Source organism: Panthera tigris, chromosome B4 (assembly GCF_018350195.1).
Source record: "Panthera tigris isolate Pti1 chromosome B4, P.tigris_Pti1_mat1.1, whole genome shotgun sequence".
NCBI lineage: Eukaryota > Metazoa > Chordata > Mammalia > Carnivora > Felidae > Panthera > Panthera tigris.
The window spans coordinates 101,594,956-101,609,577 of NC_056666.1; the positions used below are offsets into that span (position 1 = coordinate 101,594,956).

The 14,622-nt window shown below is 36.0% G+C and overlaps 1 protein-coding gene across 1 annotated transcript in view; it reads left to right on the forward strand.

Moving 5' to 3' along the window:
* The window catches only part of SYT1 (synaptotagmin 1), a 208,539-nt gene that overhangs the window by 39,954 nt on the left and 153,963 nt on the right, over positions 1–14,622 (forward strand). The window contains exon 2 of the mRNA XM_007088741.3: positions 11,672–11,856. Coding sequence (XP_007088803.1) covers positions 11,672–11,856 — 185 coding nt within the window. The remainder of the gene's footprint in view (positions 1–11,671; positions 11,857–14,622) is intronic.

A 14,622-nucleotide genomic window follows, 5' to 3' on the forward strand; every position in this document is an offset into this window, starting at 1 on the left:
TACAAATTGCCATAGAGGCAAATACACTGAGAGAAACAGACAAAACAACCATCGGAGAGGAAAATTAATAAGTTTGGTCTGTAGCAGCAGGAATCCATTGGATAATCAAGGCAAAATGTCCTGTGGCTAGCTAGACAAGCAAGGGGCTTTGTTTGCTCTGTTGTCTACCTGTCACTCTGTATAGTAATGAAATTAATGAGCCTGACTCTTCCCTTTTATGACTGGAAAGACTCAAACATCCTGCTCTTCCTCGTTCATGCACAGCAACCACACAGTTCTCCTGTCAGTATAATCAAATTGCACCAAGTTACAGGGGATTCTAAAAACCTGTCACTTGCCCCTAGAATAATAAACAAAGTCCAGGGGAGAAAAATCTTTCCAAAACAGGAGGTAATAAGGCTAAGTGGTATTTTTCTTTGTTTCTTTTAGTGCTGGCCTGAAGTTGTACAATAACATAAGGAAGCAGGGAATAGATCTGCCGGTTTCACTGATATTCTTTTATCATAATTGGATTTAATGATAATATGAGATTGCTTGGAAAAGAAACAAGTAGAGACTCAAATATTGAATTATCCAAAAGTTACTGACAGGTACCATATTCAATTCTTGGAATAAAATTTTTTTTTTTCTTGGGCATCTTTGTCAAAGAAAAAAACTGTTTAAAGACAATGTTAACAATGTTAACAAAGGGAGGACAGTGTTAATTCAAAGCCTCAAAATAAAACCAAATACTAATTGAATCAGAATCCAAAAGATTTTTACTTTAGAGCCTTTTAATACAAAAGAAGAAAGCTTCCACTACGTGAAGAAAAACCTGAGACATCTTTTTTAGTTTTGAACTTGGAAATCAGAACTCAAGAAAGACATGCTACAAATTTGATAGGATAAATGGATTTCCCTTTAAGCACGAAATTGTGTTGTCCACAGCATGATTGAAAACTGTTACAAACTTCCAAAGGCTTCCGAACTGATTAGCCCATGAATCGCCCACGCCTCTGCCAACTTACCTGGCACCCCTTCCTGTTTACCAATGCACTTCTCCCTGGAGCCTGCAGACAGCAAGCTCCTGGGCTCTCTGTGGAGCCTTATCTAAATCCTCTGGAAGTCATGCTGGGGCTTATCTCTGCCTGAAGACTCCACATCATTTTCCATGTCAAATTTCAGACATTCCAATATTGTGACAATATGGATGACTTTGCCTTATCGTTGAAAGCAGACTATTATTGTAGACATTTTCTAAAATTAATTATTTGATTAATACCTGTGCAGATAAAAGGGCCTTCAGTCAACTAACTTTTGTTATCAAGACTAATCATTGCATTCAACAAGAAACATCAATAACCTTACTCAGTTATTCAGCAGGGGCTGTGAATCTGTTCCGTAGCACAGTACATACTGAAATCAGATAAAAAGAGGCTCTGGTAAACATTTATCAATGTATAGGTTGTGATTTTGTGCTTTCCAACGCAGTATCTTTTACTGAAGGTGTTGTTTGTTTGTTTTTTTAATGTATTAACAGTTTTTAAAAGTTTGCAGGCAAAAAGAGGCACATTTCCCATTTTACTAAGTTCTAATGTTTTTAAAAATAATTCTGAACAAGTGTTCATTTGACAAGTAGAGTAAGATTGCTGTGACTACGTAACGGAATCAGAGTCAAGCAAAAGACCCCATTTAATTTGGCATTTAACATGCTGTCCAGTGTTGTTCACGAGTTGCTTCATGTATATTAATCAAACCTGCCCAGCTGGACTGTAAACTGTTTAAGCAAATTACTTCAAACTTGTTCATTATCTCTTCAATGTCCTGAGCATGAATATGTTAAATAGACACTCAATGAATGAATGAATGAATGAATGAATGAGCAAGCTTCTCTCTTACATTACCATGTAAATAATCCATCTGCCTTAAAAAGCCACAGGTAGCTAACTCAATTCGATGGCTTGGATCATTTTTGCAACCTATTTACACAGACCTATCTTCCAGTTTGCTTTTTGTCAGGGGCACATATTGAAAAGCTAAACAGAACCGTGTAAGAGGAGAAAGGGCAATGTGTTAAGAAGGCTATTTAGGGGAGGCTACATGTGTTTACTACAAGGAATTGTATTTTTATTTACTATGATAGAAAAAAATCTCATGTAGACTCTTTCCTGAGCTCTCTTATTGAGAGCTTTGTTTAACAAGGAAGTCACTGGGTAAGAAGTTAGAGTAAAAGGAATCTTAAAAACCAAAGGATGAAATCCTGCCATTTGCAACAACGTGGGTGGAACTGGGGGGTATTATGCTAAGTGAAATAAGTCAGTCAGAGAAAGACCGACACCATATGTTTTCACTCATATGTGGACGTTGAGAAACTTAACTGAAGACCAACGGGGAAGGGAAAGAAAAAAAATAATTACAGAGAGGGAGGGAGGCAAACCACAAGATAGACTCTTAATACAGAGAACGAACTGAGGGTGGAAGGGAATGGGGGTTGGGGGGGGGCAACAGGGAAAACTGGTGATGGGCATTGAGGAGGGCACTTGTTGGGATGAGCACTGGGTGTTGTATGTAAGTGATGAATCATGGGAATCTACTCCCGAAACCAAGAGCACACTGTATATACTGTATGTTAGCTAACTTGACAATAAATCATATATATAAATAAATAAATAAATAAATAAATAAATAAACAAACAAACAAACCAAAGGAAAGAGGAGAAGGAAAGATTAAGGAAGAAAAGGAAGGAGGGGGACAGACAGATGGACAGACAAGATGGGAGGGAGTCAGGAAGCAAAGAAGGGAGGAAAAGAACCGAAGTCCCCAAAATGCTATGTCCACTGTGTAGCCAGCAAGGTTTGGGAGCTTAGCTCCAAGCTCAGTGATGCTTGAGCTTTCACTGAACTCTAGGACCCTTTACCTTATCTTTACCTAACCTGCCACCTACAGAGCCCACCTACTCTGCTGAATTCTGTATTTAAGCCTGGAATGTCTCTTTCTAGTTTTTTTCCTAGGAGTTAGTCTTCTCCAGCTCCTAAAGAAAGAGACCTACCTTCTCTGTGTTCTCTGTTCTACCACCATCCCTAGCACAGTCTATGCACACAGTGGACTGCCAAGACAAAAAAGAAAAAGAAAAGAAAAAAAAAAAAGGTTAAATGACCAAATGGAGGGATAAGTTTTTTTAATTCCTTAATCTTTGCATTTGACCCTGATGATCTGAAAAAGGAGTTTTTAATTTGGAATCCAAAGGTCATTTAGACTGGGAACTATAATCTCCACAAAGGTACCACACACTCCCAGCTGTGTGCAAATATAAACACACATCACGCACACGTATATGTTTTCCCATCGAGACTATATAGATTCGATTAAATTTAAAAGAGGCATATAATTCAATGGAGACTTCGAACTCTATCCTCAAGACTGAGGAAAAAGTAGGTTTGCTTAATACCCGGCCGCGAAGAATACATCATCTTTGAGGCTGTCTCACTGTATAATGAGGAATTCTTCATTCAGACCTTTGAATGGTCAGTTTGTTCTTAAGCCATATTCTGGACAACTTCGTACAGGGTTTCAAATCTTACGTTTAATGTGGTGTCTCTAGAGATGGTTAATGAATGTATTAATCCACATAGTTCCAGTGCTTTTTCTTTTTTAAGTTCTATTTGCATTCTGTAATTTAGAAAAAGCTTTAAAATCCGAGGCTTATTTCGGCTTTTTGCCGATTTTTGAAAAGTTATCCTTTTACGTTTAAAATTATTCACAAACAGGGGCACCTGGGTGGGTCAGTCGGTTAAGTGTCTAAATTGGGCCCAGGTCATGATCTCACAGTCTGCGGGTTCGAGCCCCACATCGGGCTCTGTGCTGACAGCTCAGAGCCTGGAGCCTGCTTTGGATTCTGCGTCTTCCTCTCACCCTCTCTCTCTCTCCTGCTCTCTCGCTCTCTCTCTCTCTCTCAGAAATAAAATTGTTCATAAACAGTCTAAAAGCAAAGCTTTGAAACAGATTATTTTTCTTACTGTTCAACAGTAAATTATCTTAATATTCAATCCTGCATCTTGCATCAATGTCTGATACTCTAGAAAGATGGATTGTTTGGAGTAAACCTGGAAGTTGGCAAAAAGCTTCAGTGAATGTAAGAACGAAGAAATATGTAAGTTATTCATAAGATGAATTACACAGGCATTAGTGCAGTGATGAGGCCCTCATGACAAAACAGATACGTCAAAGGCAGAACATGTCTGAAGTTCTTGCTGAATTTTTGTAGTGGCCATGGCAACGGTATTACCTGTATCATTTTGAAGCTCTCAGCTGAAATAACTAGCACTGTGGTAAACGTACAAGCTTACATTTCTCAAGGAGAAAATGCAGCTCATCTTGTGAAAGAGATACGGATTTTAGATGGTTTCTTAATATGATGAATGGGAATGGAATGAATAGATCATGCAGAGCTGCCATTGAAAGTGAAATCAAGGCAGAAATACAAAAAACAAACAAAAACAAAAACAAAAACCAGTGAGGTTTGCCCTAGATGTTATCAAAAAACCCAGTGAGTAAATCCACCAGAAGGTTGCCAACCTACAAGACGGCAGTAGCTGACTAACTGGGACTGTGGGAGGAGAGAATCAGATCTAAGGACACAAGACTGAGGAGCCGACCTAAGGAAAACACATATAAGAGAGTGCTGTACCTCACTGACCATCCACTCTACTTGTACTTGAGCTCAAGAGCATGGCTTCGTGGGTTTCTTTCAAGCCACCTAACATTTACAGAGCACTAAGCTGATAGGACTGAGTTTGGCATTGTAGAGAATGCAAAACAAAACAAAACAACCATCTATTTAGAAGTGAGAGCTCAGAATCAGGAAATCTAGAGTAGGACTTCTCTTGGTCATAGAGCATTTTGTGTTAATTTTACAAAGCTTCTCTCCTTAACTGTTCATTCTTAGGACTGAGGTACAACATGAGTCTGATGAGCAGACTTTGGATTTGGAGGCATAAACTAGATAGCCAAGGCTACTATTCAGTAACAGTAAGATTTTTCCTCTCATAAAAGTACCCTCTGCAATACCCTTGTTCTCTGTGACAGTGTCATCTTTTATTTCACAATGTTCTATGAAAGATCAGGAAGTCTGGAGTGTCTACCTTAAAAAAAAAAAGTTGAGAGCCCCTTAAGTAAATAATTTTTACAAATTTGTTTAGTGCCAAAACCCCCTAGCGGGGAAAATGATGTTTTTCAATCTGAGAATAACATTTTTATTGTAGAAAGACTCTTTACCTAGTTGCTTTCATCAATAAATGTCCCCCTAGAGCGCTAAATTTGTACACAACAGCACATCAAGCCACGTAGCTTCTATCTGAAAACACCATATTATGCTCTAAGTACCAAGTTTGGCAAATATAAGAATTTTACTTCTTTTAAAAAAGTAAATAAGACCTAGTTTTTATCACATAGGAAATAAATAGAAAGCTTCATACTTGGGACTGTATTATAGCCCTGTAAAAAATGCCAGGCAAGTAGATGTTCAATAAATATGTGTTTGATTCAAAACTGTTTTAGGGGTGCCTGGGTGGCTCAGTCAGTTAAGTGTCCGACCTAGGCTCAGGTCATGATCTCGTGGTTTGTGAGTTTGAGCCCCGCGTCAGGCTCTGTACTGTCTGTCAGTTGAGAGCCTGGAGCCTACTTCGGATTCTGTGTCTCCCTCTCTCTCTGCCCCTCCCCCACTCATGCTCTGTCTCTCAAAAAATTAATAAACATTAAAACAAACTTTTTTTTAATACTTACTTTTTTAGACTGCTTAAATTATGCCAACTTCTCATGAAAGAATGACCTCTCTTGATAAGGGGAAATGGTTGCTTGGGTTTTTGTCTCCCCCAAAAGAAGACCTGCTAATGCAAATTTACTTCTAAGTGGTTCTAAATTATTTTTATTGTGTTTTCATTAAATACCAGGACTTCAGTTCATAAATAATCCACAAAGAGCTGAGTTTTGAGTTACTAAGAAGTGAATTTCAGGTGTAGAAAGGGGGCATATTAAAATACCTTTGATATCTTTGTATAGATTTGGATTCTTTTTTATTTTTAAATAATGTGCCTTTTTTTTACTAGCCTAATACAAACCACCCAATGTATTCCACCATATAGTATTTCTTATTGGGTTGGAGGGGAAATTTTAGAAAATATACTTAGTATCTTTATTTAAAAATCTGTCAACACTGGCACTTTTGCTGAACCTTGAGATACAGAAATCACTTAAATGACTGAAGAAGAAGAATAACATTTCAAGAAAGGAGGAATATACTTGAGAAAGATACAGGGGTAGAACTGAACAAAGAACAATGGGTGACTCAGTCACATGGGGGTAACATCAGGCCGCTACTTTACAAGTAGAAATAGATGTAAAAGAAGCATAAAGCATACTGAAGAAATGGCACCACTTTCCACGCAATCAGACTTGGGATAAAATTTTCCACATGGTTCCCATGTCAAGAGGTCGGCAATAATTGAAGCACTCAGAGGACCCATAGAGCTAGCTTGGGGAACTGGTTTGAGAAGACGACAGATTCATCTAGAGGAAACAGTCTAGAGGCAGTGGGAAACACAGTCCCAGCATATACAAGAGGGGACAGAATGGAATAACTGATGTAAAAGTTTAAGACATGGGAAAGAATGGGCTCAACAGTGAGTCCATGTGAAGGTGATCAAGGGGCTAAGAACTTTGGATAACAACTCCATTTAAAGACATGGGAATGGGAAAGGAAAGGGGGAAAATGTCAGACCCATGCAAGAAGGTAAGGGCAATAGAAACAAAAGCAGAAGGACATTTCAAAAAGGAATTTATGATCAAGATCTCATACCACAGACAATGTTGCTTGCGTTTGGCCACAAGAAAGCCATTGCTTATCTTGGGTACAATGTTAGTGTCATGAGAATGGTTGCAGAAGAGACAAAGGGGGTAAATCAGAAGATCACAGAAAATATAGCAATAGTCCACAGTAATATTCCAATTGTATGATCATCTGTGTGCCGCATACCACCGATCTCTTGAGGTCTGCTTTGTATCTCGAGTTTTCTATCCCTGCTATGATGAATTCCACAGATGTAAAACTACACACATTTCTTATTTTCTAGTTCTGGAGGTCAGAAGTCCAAAATAGGTTTCACCAAGCTAAAATCAAACTGTCAGAAGTGCTGATTCCTTTTCTAATCCCCAACTTTGAGATAGAATTAACAAATAACATTGTCTAAATTTAAAATGTACATTGGAATGACTTGATAAACATATTTTGAAATAATTACAATAGGGCTCATCAATATAGCTATTACCTCACATGATTAAGCATGTGTGGTAAGAACACAAGATTTACTCTTTCAGCAAATTTCAACTACACAATACATTATTGTTAACTGTAGTCACTGTGCTATACATGACATCCCCAAAACTTATTCATCTTCTGATTAAAAGTTTGTACCCTTTGACTTACATCTTCCCATTTATCCCAACCCCCAGTCCCTGATAACCACCATTCTACTCTCTTTCCTGGAGTTCTCCACTTTTATGTTTTGCATTTAATCATGATCATACAGGGCTTGTCTGTACAACTTCTATCACTGACTTATCTCACTCAGCATAATGCCCTGAGGAGCCATCCATGTTGCCACAAATTGCAGGATTTCTTTCTTTTTATGGCCAAAGAATACTCCAATTGTGTATGTGTGTATGTATATGTACATGTGTGTGTGTGTGTGTGTGTGTGTAACATACATATATATTACATTTTCTTTATCCCTTCATCCATTAATGGACCCTTAGGTTGTTGTTGTTTTTTTTAAAGATATATTTATTTTGAGAGAGTGAGAGAGAGCGCAAGCACAAGTGGGGGAGGGGCAGAGAACAAGGAAGAGAGAGAATCCCAAGCGGGCTCCGTGATGTCAGCACAGAGCCCAATGTGGGGCTCCATCCCACAAACAGTGAGAACATGACCTGAGCCAACATCAAGAGTTGGTCTCTTAACCGACTGAGCCACCCAGGATCAGTTTCTTCATCTTGGCTATTATGAACAATAATACTACAGTGAACATAAAGGTGCATATACCACTTCAAAATAGTAATTTTTTATTTCCTTGAGATATATACCTAGAATGGGATTGCTAGATCATATGGTAGTTGTATTTTTTTTAATTTTTTTAGGAATCTCCATACTCTTTTTCATAATGGTTGTATGAATAGATTCCTTCTTAAAACTGTATGGGAGAATGCATTTCCTTGTCTTTTCCAGCTTCTAGAGGACACTCCTTGGTTCATGGTCCCTTTCTCCATCGTCAAAAGCACAGAATCTTCCACTTTCTGATTCTGAAATTCCTATCTGCCTCTTTGACTTATAAGGACTCTAGTAATGACATCAGTTCTATCTGGATGTAACCCAGAGTAATCTCCCCATCTCAAGATCCTAAATCATCTATGTGAAGTCATTTTGCCATTGTAAGGTAACATATTCACAGGTCCCAGAGAATATCATGTGGACATTTCAGAAGAACCATAATTCTTCCTATCACAAAGTCTAAGTTAAAACACCAGAAGCAGTTTAAAATTGACTTTGACTTAATTCTTATGCATCAGTTTACCTTTGGGTTAAATAATGTGCGATTAATTCATTAACTGGAAAATGAAAATCACATTTCTAATGGAAAACTTCTACACTAGTCTATTATTTTCTGCTGAAAGGTCTTTAAGTTAAATGTTAAAATTCTTGTTATGAAATTCCATTTAATGATAGTTGGGTAGCAATAATAATAAGCTAATAGCTTTCTGCCAATAGCAGTATTTTTCTGAGCCCATTTTTTGTTGAAGCTATACTTTATTATGGAAATCACACTTGGCAGCATCTTATGCTGTCATTTATTTTCACTTTTTTAATATAAAATGTTTTATTAAAAAGGTTTCAAAGCTAAAGATTTTTCCTTTGTATACATTTAAGATATGTACATTTTTTTTTACCTACTAAAGATATTTTGAACTTTTCAAACTATTGGACCTACTAATGTAAAGATATTTTGAATTTCTCAAACTATTAGATCTATATTTTTTCCTCTTTATACAGTTTTTCCTGTATACAATTAAAGGGATAATGAATAAACCTGCTATGAATATTGAGATAACATATAAAGTTGTAGCAGTTGCTAGCCCATATTTAGTTTTCAATTTTTAGCCTAATATAAAATACATTTCATGAGATTTTTTCACTAATATTCAAACATTTCTATAAATACTACTAATGAATAATCCTATAGATGGTGTTTCTTACTAAACTTCCCAAATTCCAAATATTTGGCTGTTCTCCACAGGAGCATTTAAGGTGGTAATTCAATTCAAATAACTGAATTTAATTATAAATGGTGGTTTATATTCCAAGTATCTATTCAGTCAGGTTTTCATATGGGTACACAAAATGATACCCTTCAGGTTTTTAAATTCTATCTCAAGGTGCTGGTAACTTGTGAGACAAATCCTGTTGATTTCATATATTCAATATAGAATATTCCAAGTTAAAATTAAGCTACTCAGAAGATCCAACCTAGAGTATGGACTTTAAGAAATAAAAATCACAAAATAAGATTTTCTCAGTGGTTATAATTTACCTTCAGGTTGCAGTATGTAAGATTTCCTCCTATAATCCTATGTTCCTATTTCTTTAATTCCTTTTGATTAAATAATGCCCCCATGCTTTCACTGTCTATTTTCTTTTTGTGAAGTTGTCAAGTGATCTCTGTAATTTAAGAGACTTTTATGTAGCTCTCTGAGAGACTATCATACAAGTCCGACTAGAAGAATAATTTACGAGGCTCAAAATGAAGGGTCATTATTAATACTGTCTTGCCTGCAATGAATATGTAGACTCTTTCATTCATGCATGGCAGGGTTTTAACTAGATCAAAAGAGGCAGAAGGTTTTAAATGAGGTGTTATGAATGATATCATTGGTTACATAAGTTTCATTTACATTTTTAAAAATATGATTGTTTAATGAGATTACAGAACATAAAACATGTCATTTGGTGTTGGCTTATACATAACTCTCAAATATTTCTTTGGCTAAAAACACAATTTCAGAAGTTGTGCTTTTATATAGGCTAACATTTATCAGCCAATCGTAAGCTAGAATAATAATATGCATGGTAAGTATTCTACATTATAAAGCTAAACACAGGAGGACAGCTAAGAGTGGGTTTTCTCAGTTTTTTGAAGAGGTTAATTTTTAAGTGCTTTTACTTTATCAAAGCATTCCTGACTTGTATTCAGCAATCACTGATACTAATGATGTTTATGTAGGTGGAAGAAAATAGTACTTCTTCTTACCATTTCAATGTCCAGTGTCTTTTCTTAATTACAACAGGCAAATCTAATTATTTCTTCTGATCAATCTCAATAATTGAATAATTCCTTTCCAGGCAAAATGAAATCTTAAACATTTCCACAAGAGTTTGTTTTTTTTAATATATGGACACAGTATACGATATGCCAAATAAGAAAATGGATTGACTTTTAGTAGATGGACAATTGTAATAGAAAAATGTTTATGTGTTTGAGTATACTTATTTATATATGCTTTATTATTTTAAAAAAAAGCCTTTAAACCTGAAGCCTCTCTTCTTACCTAAAAATCACCTCTTCTTCCTCTCGATTCTCCCCGGTATAGCCACTGAACTCTACGTTTTTCAATGTGTATTTATTAGTGTGCGTATTTTATGTCCCACATATACTCTGAGTGTTCTGTGTTACCCATAATATTTAGCCCCATGCCTTAAAAATAGCCAATGAGTTCCTGCTATATGCTGGATGCCACTCTAAATTTTTTAGTATATTAACTCCCTTAATTTTCAAAGGAGATGAAATGGGTACCACTGCTATCTTCACTTTATCGTGAAGGAAACTAACTTAGAACAGTTACACCATCTAGCCAGAGTCACACAGCCTGAAAGTGGCCAAGCCCGAATCAGTGCCTGGTTTTAGAGCTGTTGAACACATACACTCTGCCCTGCCTCTGGAGACCTTGAACAGGCCAATGTCCTACTTTTAGAGTAGGTAACTTGCAGAGCACCAAGTACTTCTTCCTAACCTTTATTATCATTATGTTATTTATTTTCTCTGGTTATTTGATTGACGTCTGTCCCTCCCATTATGCCCAAAACATATTCATAGAACCTCTAGTATGTAATAGATGAGTAACAGCAGCTAATATGTATTAAGAATTTACCATGTGCCATGAAATACATCTTATTTTAATCTTCAAAAAGTCTATGATACCTACCAATTTACCTCTGCTTTAGAGGTGAGAAGACGGAGGGCAAAGGGAAGTTAGGTAACTTGCTCAAGGTCACACAGCTAATAAATTGTGGAACCAGTATTTAAACTCAAAGGCCAAACTCCAGAGCTGTGCTCTGAATGAAGGAAGGAATGGATTCATGGAACTCTAACTTGGAGGAAAGAATATTGAACCTGTGGGGAAGGGTGAATTGGAAACAATAGAAACCATCATCCTGCCAGAGGAAACACGGGTAACATAGCACAGAACAGTGTGCCTGGAGCACTCAATAGATGCAAATTAATCAGTGAATATCTTTGTAGCCCATGAGTTAAAAGACTTTGCATATGTAATGTTTATTACTAATGCTCTCTGCCTATTTTCCTCTTTCAGTGCCACCGTGGGCCTTAATTGCCATAGCCATAGTCGCCGTCCTTTTAGTCCTGACCTGCTGCTTTTGTATCTGTAAGAAATGTTTGTTCAAAAAGAAAAACAAGAAGAAGGGAAAAGAAAAGGGAGGCAAGAATGCCATTAACATGAAAGATGTGAAAGACTTAGGGAAGACCATGAAAGATCAGGTAATGTATTCTTCCACATTACTTCTTAGATGACTGCATTGACAGTTAATAAATGGTTTATTGTTTTATGCCAGATAAGCATAGATATCAACAAATTCTGGACAGATGTCACTGCTGTAGAAATGCTTTGCAATCCTTTCAGTCACCACTGAACATCCCAAAGTGCAATGAAAACATTTGGTAGGGTTTTCCAGTCTCTTAAGCATATGAACCAGAAAAGGGCATCCATGACCATCAGGGCTATCTTGACAGGTCCAGCATACTGGAATGATGCCTGAATATTTTGACTACATCTGTTCAGCCAGTCTTAATTGCATTTAGAGTTAGAGAAACAGAATAAAGGGTATCTGAATGTTCCCCCTCTTGGGCAAGGCGCCCTTCTAACATCACTGTTCATAATCTCTGTTAAGTAACTGAGACTTATGGCTACTGATCATACTTGATGAAAATTACCATTTCTACATATCCATATATCTCAATAATTAATGCTCAGGAATAGTGAATTAACCAGGTAAAGGGAGAGAACTATTAGCTAGTCCTAAAGAACAAGGTATAATTTTAAGGCAAAATTCTTGTTTCATTAAGTTAGGGACAATTAAACCATAACACAGATTATAAAATCCATCCAGCTGGGTTATCTTCCCAAGCCTTTGGATGTTCTTTACAGTGTTGTCTACATTTACTAAATTAACTGGATGATTTGGTTCAGAATAAAGTTTACTATTAATAATTAAAATTAAAGGCCTCTTCATTATTTTTTGGAATCATATTCATAGTGTTTATCTCTAAAACAAACACTTAATTCATATTAAAAATGTAAATGTAGAGGTTTTTCATAATAACATTCTCAATTACCTTTGTTTTCCTTCAAATAATTGAAAAGTTCTATTTATTCCCAAATAGCAACAGATATTGACAGTTTTTAAAATTCTTTACATAGTATTAATTACTATTAATTGTACTCTTATATAGGTGAATCTCATTAAGAACAATTTAGTCAAGGAGGGCATTTCTAGTACATTTGAGTTTCCTACTTAAACATACACTCAGGGCATCAACCCCACTCCCCCCCCTTGAGTTTTAAACACTTTTTTTCAAAGACTGTAATGTCTATTGACAATTTCGCAAAGGCTCTTTTGCACTCACCGAACTTGTGTTTGGTTTCAGAGCTATAGAATCGATGGAGCGCCTGTACTCCTGCTCAGAGAGCTTTGTCCTGAGCACAAAACAACAAGATTTACATTTTTCTGAATGTTTCTAATCACAGCCACAGAAGTCCATGCACCCACATTCAACCACAGAGGTCTAATAAAGATTTTTCTCTGTAGTTCATTTGCTACATAGAAACTGAAATTTGAAAACATGTCTTGCTTTATTTCAACATTTTCTATAACAAGCAGAACTTGATAGAGATTTCTTTAAACAATGTATTGTGAGATTAGCATAGAAACAGTGTGCTATACAGACATGGACTGAAGAATGTGTAGGTGAATTTCAGCTGTGTCTATGAAACAACACGAAAATACAGCCCTATCATTTTCACAACTACAAGTCAAATGTCATTTTCCCAAATCCTAGAATTAACAAAAGCACCAAACAATGTTAAATTGTAACTGTAGCATTTTTTTATCACATAAGAAATTTGTATTTTTCTTTGTGGAATTTGTTATGTATGATGTAAGATTGTAATTTATAGTATAGTAGTGGTGTTTATTACCCCTGTTATGACCTGGATAAATGACCAAGATCTCAAAATGCTAAATACAGAAAATTGATAGTGGTTCATTTTTCATGGGTCACCCATTCCTTTGGATGGGAGGGGAAGAGAAAAAAGTAAAAAAGGAATACTAGTAGGAAGTCAGTGATAGTTTATAATAATCTACTATTACAACAAAGTAGTCAAGATTTCAACCACTCAAAAAGATCTCATCCTTTCAAGTGGATTACTTTGTCCATACAGGTTTTTGGAGCTCTTATTTTATGAATAACTAAGTGTACAGAATGAAATACAATTTGGACAGATAAAAAGAGACCCAGTTGTGTAACAGTAGCTTAAGGTTCTTTTTAAGACAGGCAACAGTAGTTAATAATGCGTTCTATTTTTTAGGAGGAAGGATGATGAAGCAAAATAGAATGTACAGTTTTAGGATGTATGTCAAATGTCAGTCATCCAAATTCAAAATAGTATAAACAGGAAACTTAAAGAAAAATTTAACAAAAAAAAAAACTTAAGAAAATTATTCTTAAATAATTACATTTTCAGAATATTTTAAACGTAATATTTATGTGAAAATGGGAAAAACAAGTACAGTCTATGACTCTCATTTACAAACAGAACAGATGCAAGAAGCATTTTATATAGGATTTTTTAAGATACATGGGCTCCAGGGCCACCAGTAAGTTTTTTACCATTTCAATCTGTGTAGGAATGAACAGAAATTCAAATTTCCATGCTCATGGCTATCCGTCTCCATGTTAAAATTTCACAACCAACTACGAATCTTTAAATCCCGCAATGACAACAAACTAACTGGTAATAATGTGTTTATACAGAGTGAGACTTTTTTTTTTTTTTTTTTTTAATTCCTTAAAGCTTGACAACACTGAAAATGCAGAGAGGCAATACCAACTTGCAAAGTCATAGGTCTGGAATGGTCATTTCTCCATGGTTTTCACTAATGTGTGTGGATATTTTAATTTTTATTTCTTCCTTCTATGTCCTCCTTATCTGTGTTATGTCTCATGACTGTTCTGGACTGTCCCTTG